Below are 14,528 nucleotides of genomic sequence, written 5' to 3'. Positions count from 1 at the left end.
CTGTTCTATACGCACCCCAAAGTGTCTGCCCATGGCCGTAGCCCATGGACTAGAGTGTCACTAGGCGTCTTTAGACCGAGTGACACCCTTGGGAGAATGTGGGCCACACCTTGGAGCAGCCCGTGGGGGGTTTCAGATCCTGAGCCTCACAGAACAGTTGATCATCATCTTTCTTGGACAACACAGCCAACCCTCTTTCAACAACGCCGTTAGCCTGCCGTCTCCTTCCGTAACCCCGGGGAGGATGGGGAAGAACACCGCCGGGGCCTCTCCGCACACCCTTCCTTGCTCGGCTCTTCTCCCCCGGCCGACCTTGCAGCGCCACGTGTTAGAATCATACCTTCACATCATTGTTGGAACAATGTAGCCAAGAGTTAGAAACAAAAAATTTAAAGTCCCGTTCCTTCTTTGAGCAAATGCTACTTTTCCAAACGTCTCTCTAGACTCCTGGACCTCCTTTGGGTGGAGGAGGAACACAGGGTCGAACTCATTCATTCATCCCCAGCGCGGATCGCTCGGCGCTGTACGCGTCCCTGCCCATCCCAGTTTTAGCTCCTCCAGGGCAGCGATTGTCTTCATGCAAACGGTGTCCCGGGATGCAGTTCTTTGGCTTGAAAGGTGGGAATCCACCTGTGCGTGGGGCAAAGCTGCCTGGGATAATGAGTAGGAACTTAGAGTGGGGGAGAAGGGTGGGCAATGAGCCTCCCTCCCTCCCCACCCCACCCCACACTTGAGCTTGCGCGTGCAGAGCCAGGCAGCCCAGCTGGGGCAGGTCCCTCTCTGGTGCTTCCAAACGTTCCGAACCCCACTGAGTGAGCCCCACTAGTTAGACTTGGTTTCGTTGCTGGCCTTCCCCTAGTGTGTGGGAGCAAGTAGATTCCCAAGAGATAGATCTGGGTTGAAGGGATGGATGAAGGGATGGGTATGCAGGTGAGCGGTGGATGCGGGAAAGCCTGCATGCCTCCCGCAGCATCCTCCCCGTCTGCGGGTCCGTGCTCCTTAGCCTGGCTGGGCTCCAGAGCCGCGGGTCAGGGTCGCTTGCCCGGGGCCCCGCCCCGGCCGACCCCACCTTTCCTCGCCGCCCCCTTCCCGTGGCCCCTCCCCGCGCAGGTCCCGACTCCGCCGCACCTCCTCCGGCTCTGCAGTGGCGGCGGGGAGGCGAGTCGGAGCGCCAGCGGGATCGGGAGCCGGAGCCGAGCCGGGGTCGGGGCAGCAGCGGGGACCCTCGGAGGCGGGGCCAGTGGGACCGCGATGGGCGTGGAGATCGAGACCATCTCCCCGGGAGACGGTACCGGGCGGCGGAGCAGTGGGAGAGGACGGGTCCCGGGCGGAGCCGGGCGGGCGGGGGTCTGATTCGGAGGCCGGTGCAGGGCGCCGGAACGGGGGGAGGGCTTAGGATGGGGGCCACCGGAGGAGACCCGGGCGGGGTCGTGGGAGGCTTAAGAGCCGGTCCTTGCGGTCCTCTGCGCCGGCTCGCCCGGGGGAGCGCAGGCGGCGGCGGGAGGCGGGAGGCGGGAGGCGGGAGGCGGGAGGCGGGAGGCGGGAGGCGGGAGGCGGGAGGCGGGGGTCTGCAGCCGCCACCGCCCGGAGGCCGCAACCCCCGCGCCGCGGCGGGAACGCTCGGTTATCCGCTGCCGCCGACTTCCCAGGGCCAGGTGTCAGCCCCGCTGCTCCTGCCCTGCGGGGCGAGCTCTGGAAACGGGGAAGGACAGGCTGTGGGGTCTCTGCCGGGCAACTCCCCTCTAACGCGCCCCGTGCCCGGCCTGCGGTCGGTCGGCCGGCGGCCCCCTGCGGGCTGGGCGGCGCGACGCGGTGGGGACCTGGCCGGGCTGGAAAGGGAGCTGCCCTCCCCGCCCCTGCATCTCGCGGCGTCCTCCCCGCCGCACTCCGCCTCTCCGCCAGCCTGTCCGCTCCCGGGACTCTCAGTCGCGGCTGCAGACCGATGGCCTTCAGATGGAAGGCTCCAGCCCGGACCCCGACCCGAGTCCCCGGGGGTCCATGGACCCAGCTGCGGCTAAGCCTCTCCCTGGAGGCCCCACCGGTACCTCTCAGTCCGCCGGTCCAAAACAGAACTCGCTCTCCTCCGTGTTCCTTGTTGTCCGCCTCTGGGATTAGCGCTGCCGGGCGTCACCCTCGCACAGCTGGGTCTGCGTGTGCCAGGAACAGCTGGCTATCCCTTTATTTTTTCACCAAAACTTAATTCAGACCGGAGCCCCCATTTCCGCAGGATTTGACAGGCAAGCTGCATGTCAGGCATTGCTGACACCCACCCCAGAAACCCAGGGCCCGATGGAAGGCGGTGGTCCCTAAAGTCCCAGCTCTACCCAGGATCACGGTCGGGGGACAGCTCCCCCACAAGGGAACCTGGGTGCTGCCTCCAGGAAGCATGTCCCTGAGGCCTGGTGGCCTCCAGGCAGCCACACAGCTCTGCTGGGGACTGGAGACCTCTCCTCCCTTCCCAGGCTCCGGGAGAGTTTCCTCTCCTTACCCGCCCTCTCTGGCCAGTGACAGGAGCATTTTCTCTTGAGGAGGATGAGAGTTTAGGAAAGCCTGGAGACCTGGCTTCCTGCTTTCAGCCTGTTTTAAACCCTGAGTCGACCTAGCTAGCCGATCTGACTCAGTGGATAGAGCATCGGCCTGCAGACGGAAGGAAGGGTCCTGGGTTCGACTCCGGTCAAGGGCATGTACCTCGGTTGCAGTCTTGATCCCCAGCCCTGGTCGGGGTGCGTGCAGAAGGCAACCACCTCTCTCTCCCTCTCTCTCTTTCTCTCTCTCTCTCTCTCTCTCTCCCTTCCTCCCACCCCATCTAAACATCAATTGCGGGGAAAGGGAGGGAATCAAATAAATGGGGAAAACCTCTGGTGAGGATTAACAACAACACATAAATAAAACCCTGGGTCATGGAAGCACAAAAGGGCCGGCACCCACGCTGTGTGTAACCCAGCAGGGAATATGCAAATCCATATTTCACCACGTACGCCCACGCAGTGCTGGGGTGCCTGTCTTGATGAAGCCTCACACCAAGTTCTCTCAGGTCCTTCTGCTGAATATCGCCAGGCTCTGGTCCCCCGCTCGGTTCAGGCCTCCGTCATCGCTCACCTGGATTTCTGCACAGCCTCCAAGTTGCTGCTCCTCCCACCTCCAGGCCCACTTCCCTGCCTTCCATCTGGCCTCCCGCCTCACTCCGACTCCTTTTCTACAACACAGCCTTTTTGACCATGTCCCTCCCCAGGCATAAAATATTTTATTTTTTTTAAATATATTTTATTGATTTTTTACAGAGAGGAAGGGAGAGGGATAGAGAGTCAGAAACATCAATGAGAGAGAAACATCAATCAGCTGCCTCCTGCACACCCCCTACTGGGGATGTGCCAGCAACCAAGGTACATGCCCTTGACTGGAATCGAACCTGGGACCCCTCAGTCCCCAGGCCAACGCTCTATCCAGTGAGCCAAACCAGCCAGGGCAGGCATAAAATATTTTAGCGAAACTTCCATCTCCTTCTCCAGGCAGATGGTGAGATAACCTATTCTTTTTCTTTCTTTCTTTTAAAAAAAATTCCTTTTTCTTTTTTAAACCTTCATGGGGGATATGTTTATTGATTTTGAGAGAGAGAGGAAGGGAGAGAGGGAGAGAGAAACATCAATGTGAGAGAGAAACAATGAGCGGTTGCCTCTCATACGTGCATGGATGGGAGATCGAACCCGCAACCTTTCGGTGCACAAGGCGATGCTCCAACCAACTGAGCCATCGGCCAGGGCGAGATAACCTATTCTTACCGTCCATGGTAGAGCATAGTCTCTATTACCAGTCCCTACCCCCACTACCAATTTTTTCTCGTTTTAGCAAGCTGCCTGGAAAGCTGTTAAAGAGACATCAGTTATTCAGCAAATAGTTGTTGACTATGGACTGTGTGCTGGGCCCTAGGGTTACAGCAGTGAACCAGACAGGACTCCCACGATGCTGACTCTAGGCCTTTGAGCGTGTGGTTCACTCTTCCCAGATGATCTCTCTTTATTTCCTCTGGCAAACTACCCATCTCTTAAGATCCCAGTTTAACCATTATCTTCTCCCTGATGCTTTCCCTGACACCCAGTCAGTTGCTCCCCCCTGCGGGTTCCCATAGCGTCCTCCAGGTGTTGGCTCAGTCCCTAGGCCCCCCCCACCCCAGGCATTGTTATCCGGCCTCCTGGCTTTAAATTCCACCCGAATTGATACCTCCAGTGCACACTCTCCATCTGCCTACTTGCGATTTAAACTAAGATGTCTAATAAGGCATCTCAAGATTGCCACCCGCATACCTGGGTTGTGGGCTTGGTCCCCGGTGGGAAAGCAGCTGATCAATGATTCTCTCTCATCACCGATGTTTCTCTCTCTCTCTCCCTCTCCCTTTCTCTCTGAAATCAATAAAAAATCTTAAAAAAAAAGATTGATTTTTTTTTTTAGCTAATCTCAGCTAGCATTGTGCGTGACTTCTCCTTCTCCCTCATCCTAGACCCCATCTCCACCCTTTAAGCTCCGCTTCCAGAATATATCTCCTATCTCTTTGGCTCTCTTCTGTGCTGCCACCACATTAATTCAAGCCATCATTGATTTCCTGTCTGGATTACTGCAACAGGCGCCTGACCGTCTATCCTACACACAGCAGCCAGAGTGATCTTATAAAATCTTAATTCAGATTATGTCATTCTTGCTTACAACCCTCCCGTGGCTTTCTGTTGGACTTAGAATTAAACCCAGCTCTGCAAGCCCTGGCATGGCCCGGCTCCTTCCTACTCATCTCTTCCTCCCGCCCTTCTTTCCAGGTCCTGGCCTCCTTTCTATTCTACAAATGCACCGATCCTTTCCTGCCTCTGGCTTGTGCACTTACTGATCCTTCTCCCGCCATGGTTTTCCAGCATTTGCTCATCCTCAAGTCTCAGCTCTGAGAAGCCATCCTGAACCACCCTTTCTAAAATGGCCTGCCCACTGTCTCTCTCTTTAATTCATCTTTAGAGAACTTATCACAATCTGTAATTATCTTGTTTATTTGAGGACTATTAGTCCCCCTCCAAAAAGAGTGGGGATCTTGCCTATGTGGTTTACTGCTGTATCCCCCAAATCAGGTCCTGGCGTTTGGTAAATATTTGTGAATGATTGTGTTTATTCATCTTTGATCACAGTCATCACCCTGCCTCAGAATCTACTTATTTATGTGTCTGTTTCCCTAACTTCATCATAAGTTCATACATTGCTCTGTTTCTGGAATCTAATCCAGGCCTGGCACATAGTAGGCGGTCAGTGAAGGCCTGTGGAATAGATGAAGGAAAGTAAAAGGAGCAATCAAAGTGAGGAAAAGCACCAGGAGAGAGTGGAGTTGAGGAACCCACGGAAATCAAGTTCCAATCAAGGCCAGAGAGGTGATGTGGTTAATCTGGCTTATACAAGGCACAGAGCCAGAACGAGGGCCAGGGTCATCTTCCTGGGATGGTCATTCACACCCAAATGTCCCAGGTGACGTTTTCTACCTTATTTGTTCATCTGCCCTCATGTCTTCTTGCAGGAAGGACATTCCCCAAGAAGGGCCAGACGTGTGTGGTGCACTACACAGGTAGGCCTTGCTCCCCTAGCCCTCATCAGACTGCCCTTCCCAAGGTAGGTCTCTCCTCTAACACTCCTCTCCAGAAACATCTGCTCCCCTGAATCAGGCCCAAAGCCAGCTGTTCCCCACTTCTCCCAGCCAGCCTTGTGGGAATGAGGAAGGGGGCTTGCAAGGTTAACCCCTCCCCACTTATACCAGCAAGTCATCCATGGTTCCTCGCCTCTGTGAGGGCAGAGTGGAGCCCTGGCCCTCCTGGTTCTGTTTGGTGTCTGGAAATACCTTTGTACAGCTCCGGGAGCCCTGACCGTCCCTGCAGACTCCCTTGGCATCGTATGGTGTTATTAGAGGAGGGAGGCTTCCTCAAGACTCCCCCCCCCTCCCCCCCGAAAGTCTATTCAATTCAGCCTGCTGTTATTGAGCACCTACTGTGTGCAAAATGCTGTGTTGGGCACTGGGGCTGTGGGGGGTGGGAGAGGGCAGACAAGTCATGCAAGGCCCTGGTGCAGTGTAAGGGGTGGGGTGACAGCATTGCTGTGGGAGCCAGGGGAGGGGCTGCGTCCCTGCTGACCCCTCTGGGATGGTCTGTATTGGAAGGGCAGGTGGGCTGTGAACATTCTAGATGGAGTTCCTGAAGACTGCTGGCAGGAAGATCACAAGCAGGTGTTTGTTCCAAGGCAGGGGGGAGGGGGAGTGCTCTGCTATGCGACCTGCTTCTCAAACCTGATGACAGCCACTTAGCAGACAACAAGGCCAGTTTAATTCCTAAGATGTATGGAAATGGGGCCATTTTTTAGCAGTTCTCTGGGCCAGTGTGAAGTGCAGGTTAATTCTAGACAGATACTGGGGGTATTTTTCTCAACTGCTGTGTGGCTGGTCGCTGACGTCAGTGGCTGGAGCTGTGTTTTATCTCCCAGCGGTGTGGCCTAATTACCGTGAGTCTTCTGGGGCCTCTGACCTGTGTAATCGATTTATCTGTCCTACATGTTGCAGACAGATCTGTACTTATCAAATTACTGAAACCACAACATCTTTCTGCAAAGACTTTTCACAATACATACAGAGAGCAGCAGCATGCATTAAACACTAACCTCAGCTCGGAGTGGCTCTGGCTTGAGGAGGGACTATCTCATCACGGCAGATAATGTGGGACTTTTTGCTAAATATTTTTTATTAAATATAAATACAGTAGAGAACATAAATCTAAAATGTACAGCTCCATGAAATTTTCCAAAGTGATCACACTCAGGTAACTACCACACAGATCAACATATGCATTTCCTGCACCCCCAGGAGTCTCCCCTCTGTCTCCTCCCAGTTACCACACCTCCCTGAAGACAGTGAGTGTCCTGACTTTTGTTCGCATGGATTGGTTTTGCCTGTTTTTGAATGCCATATAAATGGAATCAGAGTTTATTCTTGTGATAATCCTCACCCAAGGATATGTTTATTTTTAGAGAGAGAAACATTGATAGGTAGCTTACCATCTGTGGCCCACCAGGGATGGTATCTGCAATCTATGGTGTATGGAACAAACTGAGCTACCTGGCCAGGGCTAGAGTGTGTGCTCTTTTATGTTTGGCTTATTTACTCAATATTATGTCTGTGAGATTTGTGCAGAATGGTTGTTCTTTTCTATTTTTGTACCATTCCTTGCCTCTGTGTTCATTATATGAATACTAGAGGCCGGGTGCACTGCTGTGCAGGCGGGAGAGGCTCCTGCCACCGCAGTGCTAGCGAGCCAGCCATGAGCCCAGCTTCTGGCTCCACAGGGGGAGTGCATTGAGCATCTGCCCCCTGGTGGTCAGTGCACATCACAGCGACTGGTGGTTCCACCATTTGATCAATTTGCATATTAGCCTTTTATTCTATGGGATTATATAGGCTACTACACATTATCCTTTCTATAGTTGATGGCCATTTGGGTTGTTTATAGTTTTGGGTTATCATGAACAGTTTTGCTTTGAACAGCCTTGTAAGATTTCTTTTGATCCACATCTGTACCCATTTTGGCTGGCCATATACCCAGAAGTGGAATCGCTAGGGCATAGGGTTATGCCTGCTCAGATACTGCAAATAGCTTTCCAAAGTAGTTGTGCCAATTTCCACTTCCACCTGCAATGTTTGAGAGTGCCAGTTCTCCTGCATCCTCATCAACACTTGATTTTATCAAGCTTTGTTTTGTTTCTGGACCACTCTGGGTGCCCAGTGTTATCTCATTGTGAGTTTGAGTTGCATTTCCTAAAGGCTCATGAAGTTGTGCCCTAACTGGTTTGGCTCAGTGGATAGAGCGTCGGCCTGTGGACTGAAGGGTCCCAGGTTCGATTCTGGTCAAGGGCATGTACCTTGGTTGTGGGCACATCCCCAGTAGGGGGTGTGCAGGAGGCAGCTGATCAATGTTTCTCTCTCATCGATGTTTCTAACTCTCTATCCCTCTCCCTTCCTCTCTGTAAAAAATCAAAATATATTTTTTTAAAAAAGACTCTAAGTTGAGTACCTTTTCATGTACTTATTGGCCATCTGGATATCCTCTTGCCTGCTTAAATCCTGACCATTAAAAAACATTAGATTGTCTTTTGATTTATGAAGTTCTTTATTCTAGATGAGTCTTTTGTTGGTTATACCATTTCAAACATCTCCCATGCTATGGCATGCCTTCTTATTGTTGTCCTATTTTTAACAGGTTTAAGTGCAGAGGTATTTGAGAAAGGTGTGACCTGAATAGGACATGGCGGGGAAAGGGAAGGAAGTGGAGGGCAGAGAGAGGGTTATCAGGCAGGTAACAGCCAGATCCTGAAGTACGAATGGGGCAAAGGCCCTTGGAGGTTATTCCTATACACAAGTGAGACAGGATGGAGACTCGGCGAGGCCCCAGGATGGTAACAGAAATGGAGAAAATAGGTGATTCCAAAGATAGGAAGGACTTGTTGATAGGCTGTGTATGGGATAAGGCAGAGGGAAGAGTCCATGTTCCTTGTTTGGGCAACAGGACTGATGGGGAAGATTGGAAGAGGTTAGTGCAGAATAGGAACTCCATTTTAGAAGCGTTGAGCCTGAATTGGCAACTGACTCATGACCACAGCTCTTTTCCACCTTATTCTTGTTTTCACAGGAATGCTCCAAAATGGAAAGAAATTTGATTCATCCAGAGACAGAAACAAACCTTTCAAGTTCAGAATCGGCAAACAAGAAGTCATCAAGGGTTTTGAAGAGGGTGCAGCCCAGGTAGGATGAAGATCCTTCTTATGGGGGATTTGAGGAGTCGGGATCTGAGCTCAACACTAACCCCACCTTATCACAGACCACTACTGCACACCATCTGGTTTCAGTCCTGGCTTTGTCCCCACCCTTTTTGTTGCCAGCATGACTCTTTTGTGTCACTGGGGCCTCTTATATCTCAAGCTCATCCCCTGGGTTTGATCAGAATTAAACTAACTGGGGGGCTTGTGAGCTACCAGCTGTCCCTGATCAAGGCAGAAGAGTTGGGGTAGGTTAGGCCAAGGTGGACTTTAAAATAAAAAGAAATGCACAATTTCAGACTTGCAAAAACATTGCAGGAATAGTAGAGTTCCCATATGTTCCTTACCCAGCTTCCCCAAATGGCAACATTTTACATAATCATAGTACAACTAGAGGCCCAATGCATGAAATGTGTGCAAGAGTAGCCTTCTTTCCCCCCAGCTGCTGGCACTGGCTTCCCTCTGGCACCCGGAACCCAGGCTTCCCTCCGGTCGCCGGCAGGCACCTGGGACCTGGGCTTCCCTTATAGCCCCGGCTTCGTCCAGTCTAATTAGCATATTACGCTTTTATTATTATAGATGATAAAAATCAGGACATTAACATTGTTACAATACTATTAACTAATCCATTAAAATTTTTGAGTCAGATATTTAGTATTTCAAAATCAGTTTATTCACATTTCACCAAGTCTCACTAATGCCAGGCCGGTCTTTTTTTTATTTATTTATTTATTTATTTTTTTATTGATTTCAGAAAGGAGGGAGACGGAGAGAGATAGAAACACCGATGAGAGAGAATCATTGGTCGGCTGCCTCCTGCACACCCCACACTGGGGATGGAGCCCACAACCTGGGCATGTGCCCTGACCGGGAATTGAACCATGACCTCCTGGTTCATAGATGATGCTCAACCACTGAGCACACTGGCTGGGCACCAGATGGGTCTCGATGACTGCTGTGATGACCGCTGTTCAAGCTCTGCTTCCTGGGTCTGTGAGGCCATCTGGTGCTCCACTGTAGTTTTCGGCCCTCTCCGCCTTGCTGTGCTCTAAGCTCAAGTTCTCTAATGAACTGCCTGCCACCTACTTGAGTGTGTGCTTTAGACGCCCTCTTTAGGAAGAGGGTGGGAACAATGATGAACAACAGAAGTGTTTGGGCCACACACTAATGGATAACCAGCAGTTTATTGGATGAATGAATTTGAGACTACTTGGTGGAAGTTACTGTCCCACAGTCAAGTTTCTGCTCTTCTGAGGCAGAATCTGTATGTGTTACAACATATTTTAACATAAAACATATATGTGTGCCATGCATAAAATTCATCTCAGATTTTCAGAGTTACCACGAGGATGGTTTGGGAAAATGCCATAGTTACCTTACTTTTTTCTTTTAAATCAAGCTGGGTCCTCTTTCTCCTCTCCCCATCTGCCCCCATCCCTGCTAGATGAGCTTGGGGCAGAGGGCGAAGCTGACCTGCACCCCTGATGTAGCGTATGGAGCCACTGGCCACCCCGGTGTCATCCCTCCCAATGCCACCCTCATCTTTGACGTGGAGCTGCTCAACTTAGAGTGAAGGCAGGAACTTAAGGTGGCTGGAGATGGCTGCTGCTCACCCTCCTAGCCTGCTCTGCCACTGGGACGGCCCCTCCTGCTTGGGGCTCTTGATCAGTGTGCTAACCTCGCTGCCCTGCAACATTATCCATTCTCTCTGCCCAAGTTGCTCTGTATGTGTTGGTCATTGTTCACGCGCATCTTTGCTTGAGGAAACTTCGGCTGCAGATCAAAACATTGCAGGCAGTACATTTTGCGTGGTGCATGTAACAGCCATTCCTGAGAACAGAACACAGATTCCTTGTTTGCACAATCTACACTGCCTTACCCTCACTTAAGCCAGACACACAAGGTGCTCAGACACGAGATGTACATGGCGTACACAGAGGGACTTGAGCCAGTTACCTTTGCTGTCACTTTCTCTCTTAAAAATTGTTGGCTGCTGACTTACAAACTGTCCTCTTTGGAAATGACATGTAAAATAAAGGCTCTGTGCTTGACAAATTCCTGTCCATCCTTATTGTAGATAGGAAGTACTTGAAGGACCACATAAGCCAGTCGCCCTTGGGAAAATAGTGGAAAGGAGCCTTCCAAGTCGCCAGGAGAGAGAATAAATATAATAATTACAATGTGAGCACTATACATGCTGAGCCTTGTTCTGTATATTTTATTTATTTATTTTTAAATATATTTTATTGATTTTTTACAGAGAGGAAGGGAGAGAGATAGTCAGAAACATCGATGAGAGAGAAACATTGATTAGCCGCCTCCTGCACATCCCCCACTGGGGATGTGCCCGCAACCCAGGTACATGCCCTTGACCGGAATCGAACCTGGGACCCTTGAGTCCACAGGCCGACGCTCTATCCACTGAGCCAAACCGGTTTCGGCTGTTCTGTATATTTTAAAGTAAATTGGTCACCGATCCTCTAAGCAGCCCTACGAAGTAGGTATTATTTGCCACTCATCTCACAGGCTCAAGTCTCCTCTGAATAACTAAAATATATTGTGTTCAAATCCCACAGCCTAGCATCAAATGTGGGATTCCAGCACTTTGGGACCTTGCGATCTGTAGTTGTTCGGACTTAAAGGGATGAGCTCCCTTCACCCAGATGGAAAAAGAACATGTGTGTCTGAACAAATGAAGGTGTGGTAGGCCTTAGAGCCACACTCTAACTCACATTAAGTTACTTTTGATAAGACTGCGATTCTGAGATTGTTTTCACATTAACTGCTTAGTTGCATCTAGATTTGTTCTAACTTACATTGGGAATTACTTAAGAGAAGAAACTATGTTTCTGCATCGTTTCCACATATACTGTTTAATTTAATCAACATTAGCTGTAACTCACGGGAGTTCTCAGGTAGGTTTTAAATCAGCCCGCTTATTGGTGTGCTCATCAAAGGAGCCTGGGCAACATGGCTAGGAGATTTCTTTTCGTTGGCATAGTTTTTAAGCTTAGTGAGGAGTATTCTGTCAGCAATCTCTTAACTTGAGATTGTTATGACTGAGAAGGGGCTGGGGACAGGTACTATTAGTTTCCTTCACAGACTCATGTCATATACATGAGGGGCGGGGGTTTCATCATCTTGGTTATTACTTCATCTACCCTTTTGTCTCCAGGAAGTCCTGGCTGTAGTCCTCTGCGGAGGGCTGAGGTGTTAAAAAGAAGCAGTCTTTAAGACGGGGAGAATGAAATGAGAAAGGGGCTGCATTGCTTTTAATCACCCAGTCCCTGGGTTCACTTCTACTGTAGAACTAGGCAAGCTAGAAGCGCTGCATTCACTCCTTTCTGGAGCTTTCCTTGATAACACAAATGTCTATGATAATTTCTGAGAACTCAGCCTGTTTTCTCATGTGACACCAATAGGATAACTAAAAGCCACCGGAGGTGACCATTAGGAGTCATATAAAACAGCAGTCGCCAACCGGTAGTCTGCCGACTACTGGTGGTCCGTGAGGTCTGAAAGGTTGGCGACCGCTGATATAAAAGATCTCGGTCTAGATCAGGGGTGGGCAAACTTTTTGACTCGATGGCCACAATGGGTTCTTAAACTGGACCGGAGGGCCGGAACAAAAGCATGGATGGAGTGTTTGTGTGAACTAATATAAATTCAAAGTAAACATCATTACATGAAAGGGTACAGTCTTTTTTTTTTTTAGTTTTATTCATTTCAAACGGGCCGGATCCGGCCCGCGGGCCGTAGTTTGCCCACGGCTGGTCTAGATTATGTATAACACAGGTGTTAAAAGGAGACACTCACTAAGAACCAACACAAACAAAAAACTGCAAATACCTACTGGCTAGCACCTGGAAAGGACATGCCAGGCTTCGCAGGCCCCGCTCTAATGACACTCTTAAAAGATGATGCAGAGAATCACGATACAGTATGCTCACAAGTCTGGACATTGTCCCGAGAGAGCCACTGAAAGTTGTTAAACAGGAGAGTGACGATGAGCTGTCATATCAGTCATTTTCAAACTTCTGGTTAACACACCCTCGAGTCATACAACATCTTTCTCAGAAACTAGAAATTTAACCTCGAAGAATGTAAAGCAGCTCTGGCAGACGTGTGTGTACATACATATGCACGGACACAATCATTCCTTCCATCCTTAAAAGCAGTTTGAAAAACCGAGCCTTCGATGTCTGGTACAGAGGGTGAATTGTAACTGTATCCTCAGCATCTTAGCATGCACAGACCTGGCACTGAGCAGGTCCTCAATATTTGTCCACTAAATTAAAGTTCTTATATCTTAACTAGAACAGGCCACACAATTGCCAAACAGTTACAGAGAATTTTAAAAAATCTTAAGATCATGAAATTCAGCCAACAGATATATGAAACCAAATGATGGACTGGCCATAATTGCCAATAGGAATTTCCCCTTGTTAATTTAAAACAACTACACTATTGGCAAGCCAGTCTGCCACTTAGACACATCATACTGTAAGTCTAATTTGCTTTCCCTGTACAAAAATGTCTTTTAGAAAATTATTTTTACACTTGTAAATACCTAAAGGCACATCGTGCATTACAATAATTGATATGGAATTCACAAAAGCATTCATAAGAAAATTACAGCTGTGGCTCCTTTGTCATGCCTGTCCTTAGAAATGACTCTTACAGTGCTTTCAAAAAGCACTCTGACATAATAAGACAATTATTTTCTCATTTTCAATAGTAGGCTTTGAGAAGATAGTACAAAAGATGTAATAGCCTGTTTTCTTAAAGTAATGATAGATTTCAAAGCTAAGTGCGTTTAAAAGTAGAATAGCTGCTCTTTGTCCAGTTAAATGATTTAGTCCTTGTACCCTTCAAGTTGGTTTTGGGTTATAGTTTTATATTTATATATATATATAATTAGCCCATGTTTTTCCATTTGGCTCATGCCTAAACTATCAAAAGAAAATTATAGCTAACTCCTCCAGGCTGCCAGACTATGATGAATGTGGTAATAACTATACTATTTCCATGCCACGAGAACTCATGATATAAGGATAAGCATCACATATTTTTATATAGCAAAAGATATACTATAAACTAAAGTCCAAAATATACACAGACACTTATTAACTAAACAGAAAGACTACATTAATAAAATCTCACACATGAAACAACCAACACTACCCAAGCTGCTTGCTCTCAAATTTCTAACAATGTGCTGTTGTTTGGCCATTTCTAGAATAGAACTCTGTTCTAAACACAGGATACCCATATCAACAAAGGTCTTTTGGTTAACTGTAAAGTATTATCCACATGTACTGGCATGGTTAATAACTGGTTGATGTTACAGCAACTTCTTTTTTTTTTTTTTTTTTTTTTAAAAATACATTTTATTGATTTTCCACAGAGAGGAAGGGAGAGAGACAGAGAGTCAGAAACATCAATGAGAGAGAAACATCGACCAGCTGCCTCCTGCACACCTCCCACTGGAGATGTGCCCGCAACCCAGGCACATGCCCTTGACCGGAATCGAACCCGGGACCCTTCAGTCCACAGGCCGACGCTCCATCCACTGAGCCAAACCGGTTTCGGCTACAGCAACTTCTTAATGTCAGCTTTTTATTCATTCAGCCAACATGATGAGCTTTGATTTCCTTATCTACAAAATGGAGATCCTACCTTCACTGAGTTATTATGAAGATTTCATTATT

At 48.9% G+C, this 14,528-nt stretch overlaps 1 protein-coding gene across 2 annotated transcripts; it reads left to right on the top strand.

The window, feature by feature from the left end:
• Positions 1 to 1,095: 1,095 nt before the first annotated feature.
• On the top strand, positions 1,096 to 11,038 carry FKBP1B (FKBP prolyl isomerase 1B). Of its 2 annotated transcripts, none has more exons than XM_059660450.1 (4): positions 1,096 to 1,288; positions 5,543 to 5,590; positions 8,691 to 8,803; positions 10,217 to 11,038. In XM_059660450.1, exons 1-4 carry the CDS (start codon positions 1,252 to 1,254, stop codon positions 10,259 to 10,261), a joined length of 243 nt encoding a protein of 80 aa, XP_059516433.1. In that variant the 5' UTR covers positions 1,096 to 1,251; the 3' UTR covers positions 10,262 to 11,038. The 2 variants fall into 2 exon arrangements, with proteins under 2 accessions (XP_059516433.1, XP_059516432.1); XM_059660449.1 differs by having other exon boundaries at positions 1,101 to 1,288; positions 10,262 to 11,038.
• The last annotated feature ends 3,490 nt before the right edge of the window (positions 11,039 to 14,528 follow it).

This window comes from Myotis daubentonii, chromosome 12, assembly GCF_963259705.1.
Source record: "Myotis daubentonii chromosome 12, mMyoDau2.1, whole genome shotgun sequence".
NCBI lineage: Eukaryota > Metazoa > Chordata > Mammalia > Chiroptera > Vespertilionidae > Myotis > Myotis daubentonii.
Note: the sequence above shows the minus strand (reverse complement) of the source record. Positions and strands in the feature narration are given on the sequence as shown.

Excerpts from the sequence above, each read along its gene's own strand:
- FKBP1B (XM_059660449.1), top strand. The coding sequence starts at position 1,252 with ATGGGCGTGGAGATCGAGACCATCTCCCCGGGAGACG. Across the intron at positions 1,289-5,542 it reads GACCATCTCCCCGGGAGACG|GAAGGACATTCCCCAAGAAG; the intron begins GTACCGGGCGGC and ends GTCTTCTTGCAG. Across the intron at positions 5,591-8,690 it reads GTGTGTGGTGCACTACACAG|GAATGCTCCAAAATGGAAAG; the intron begins GTAGGCCTTGCT and ends TTGTTTTCACAG.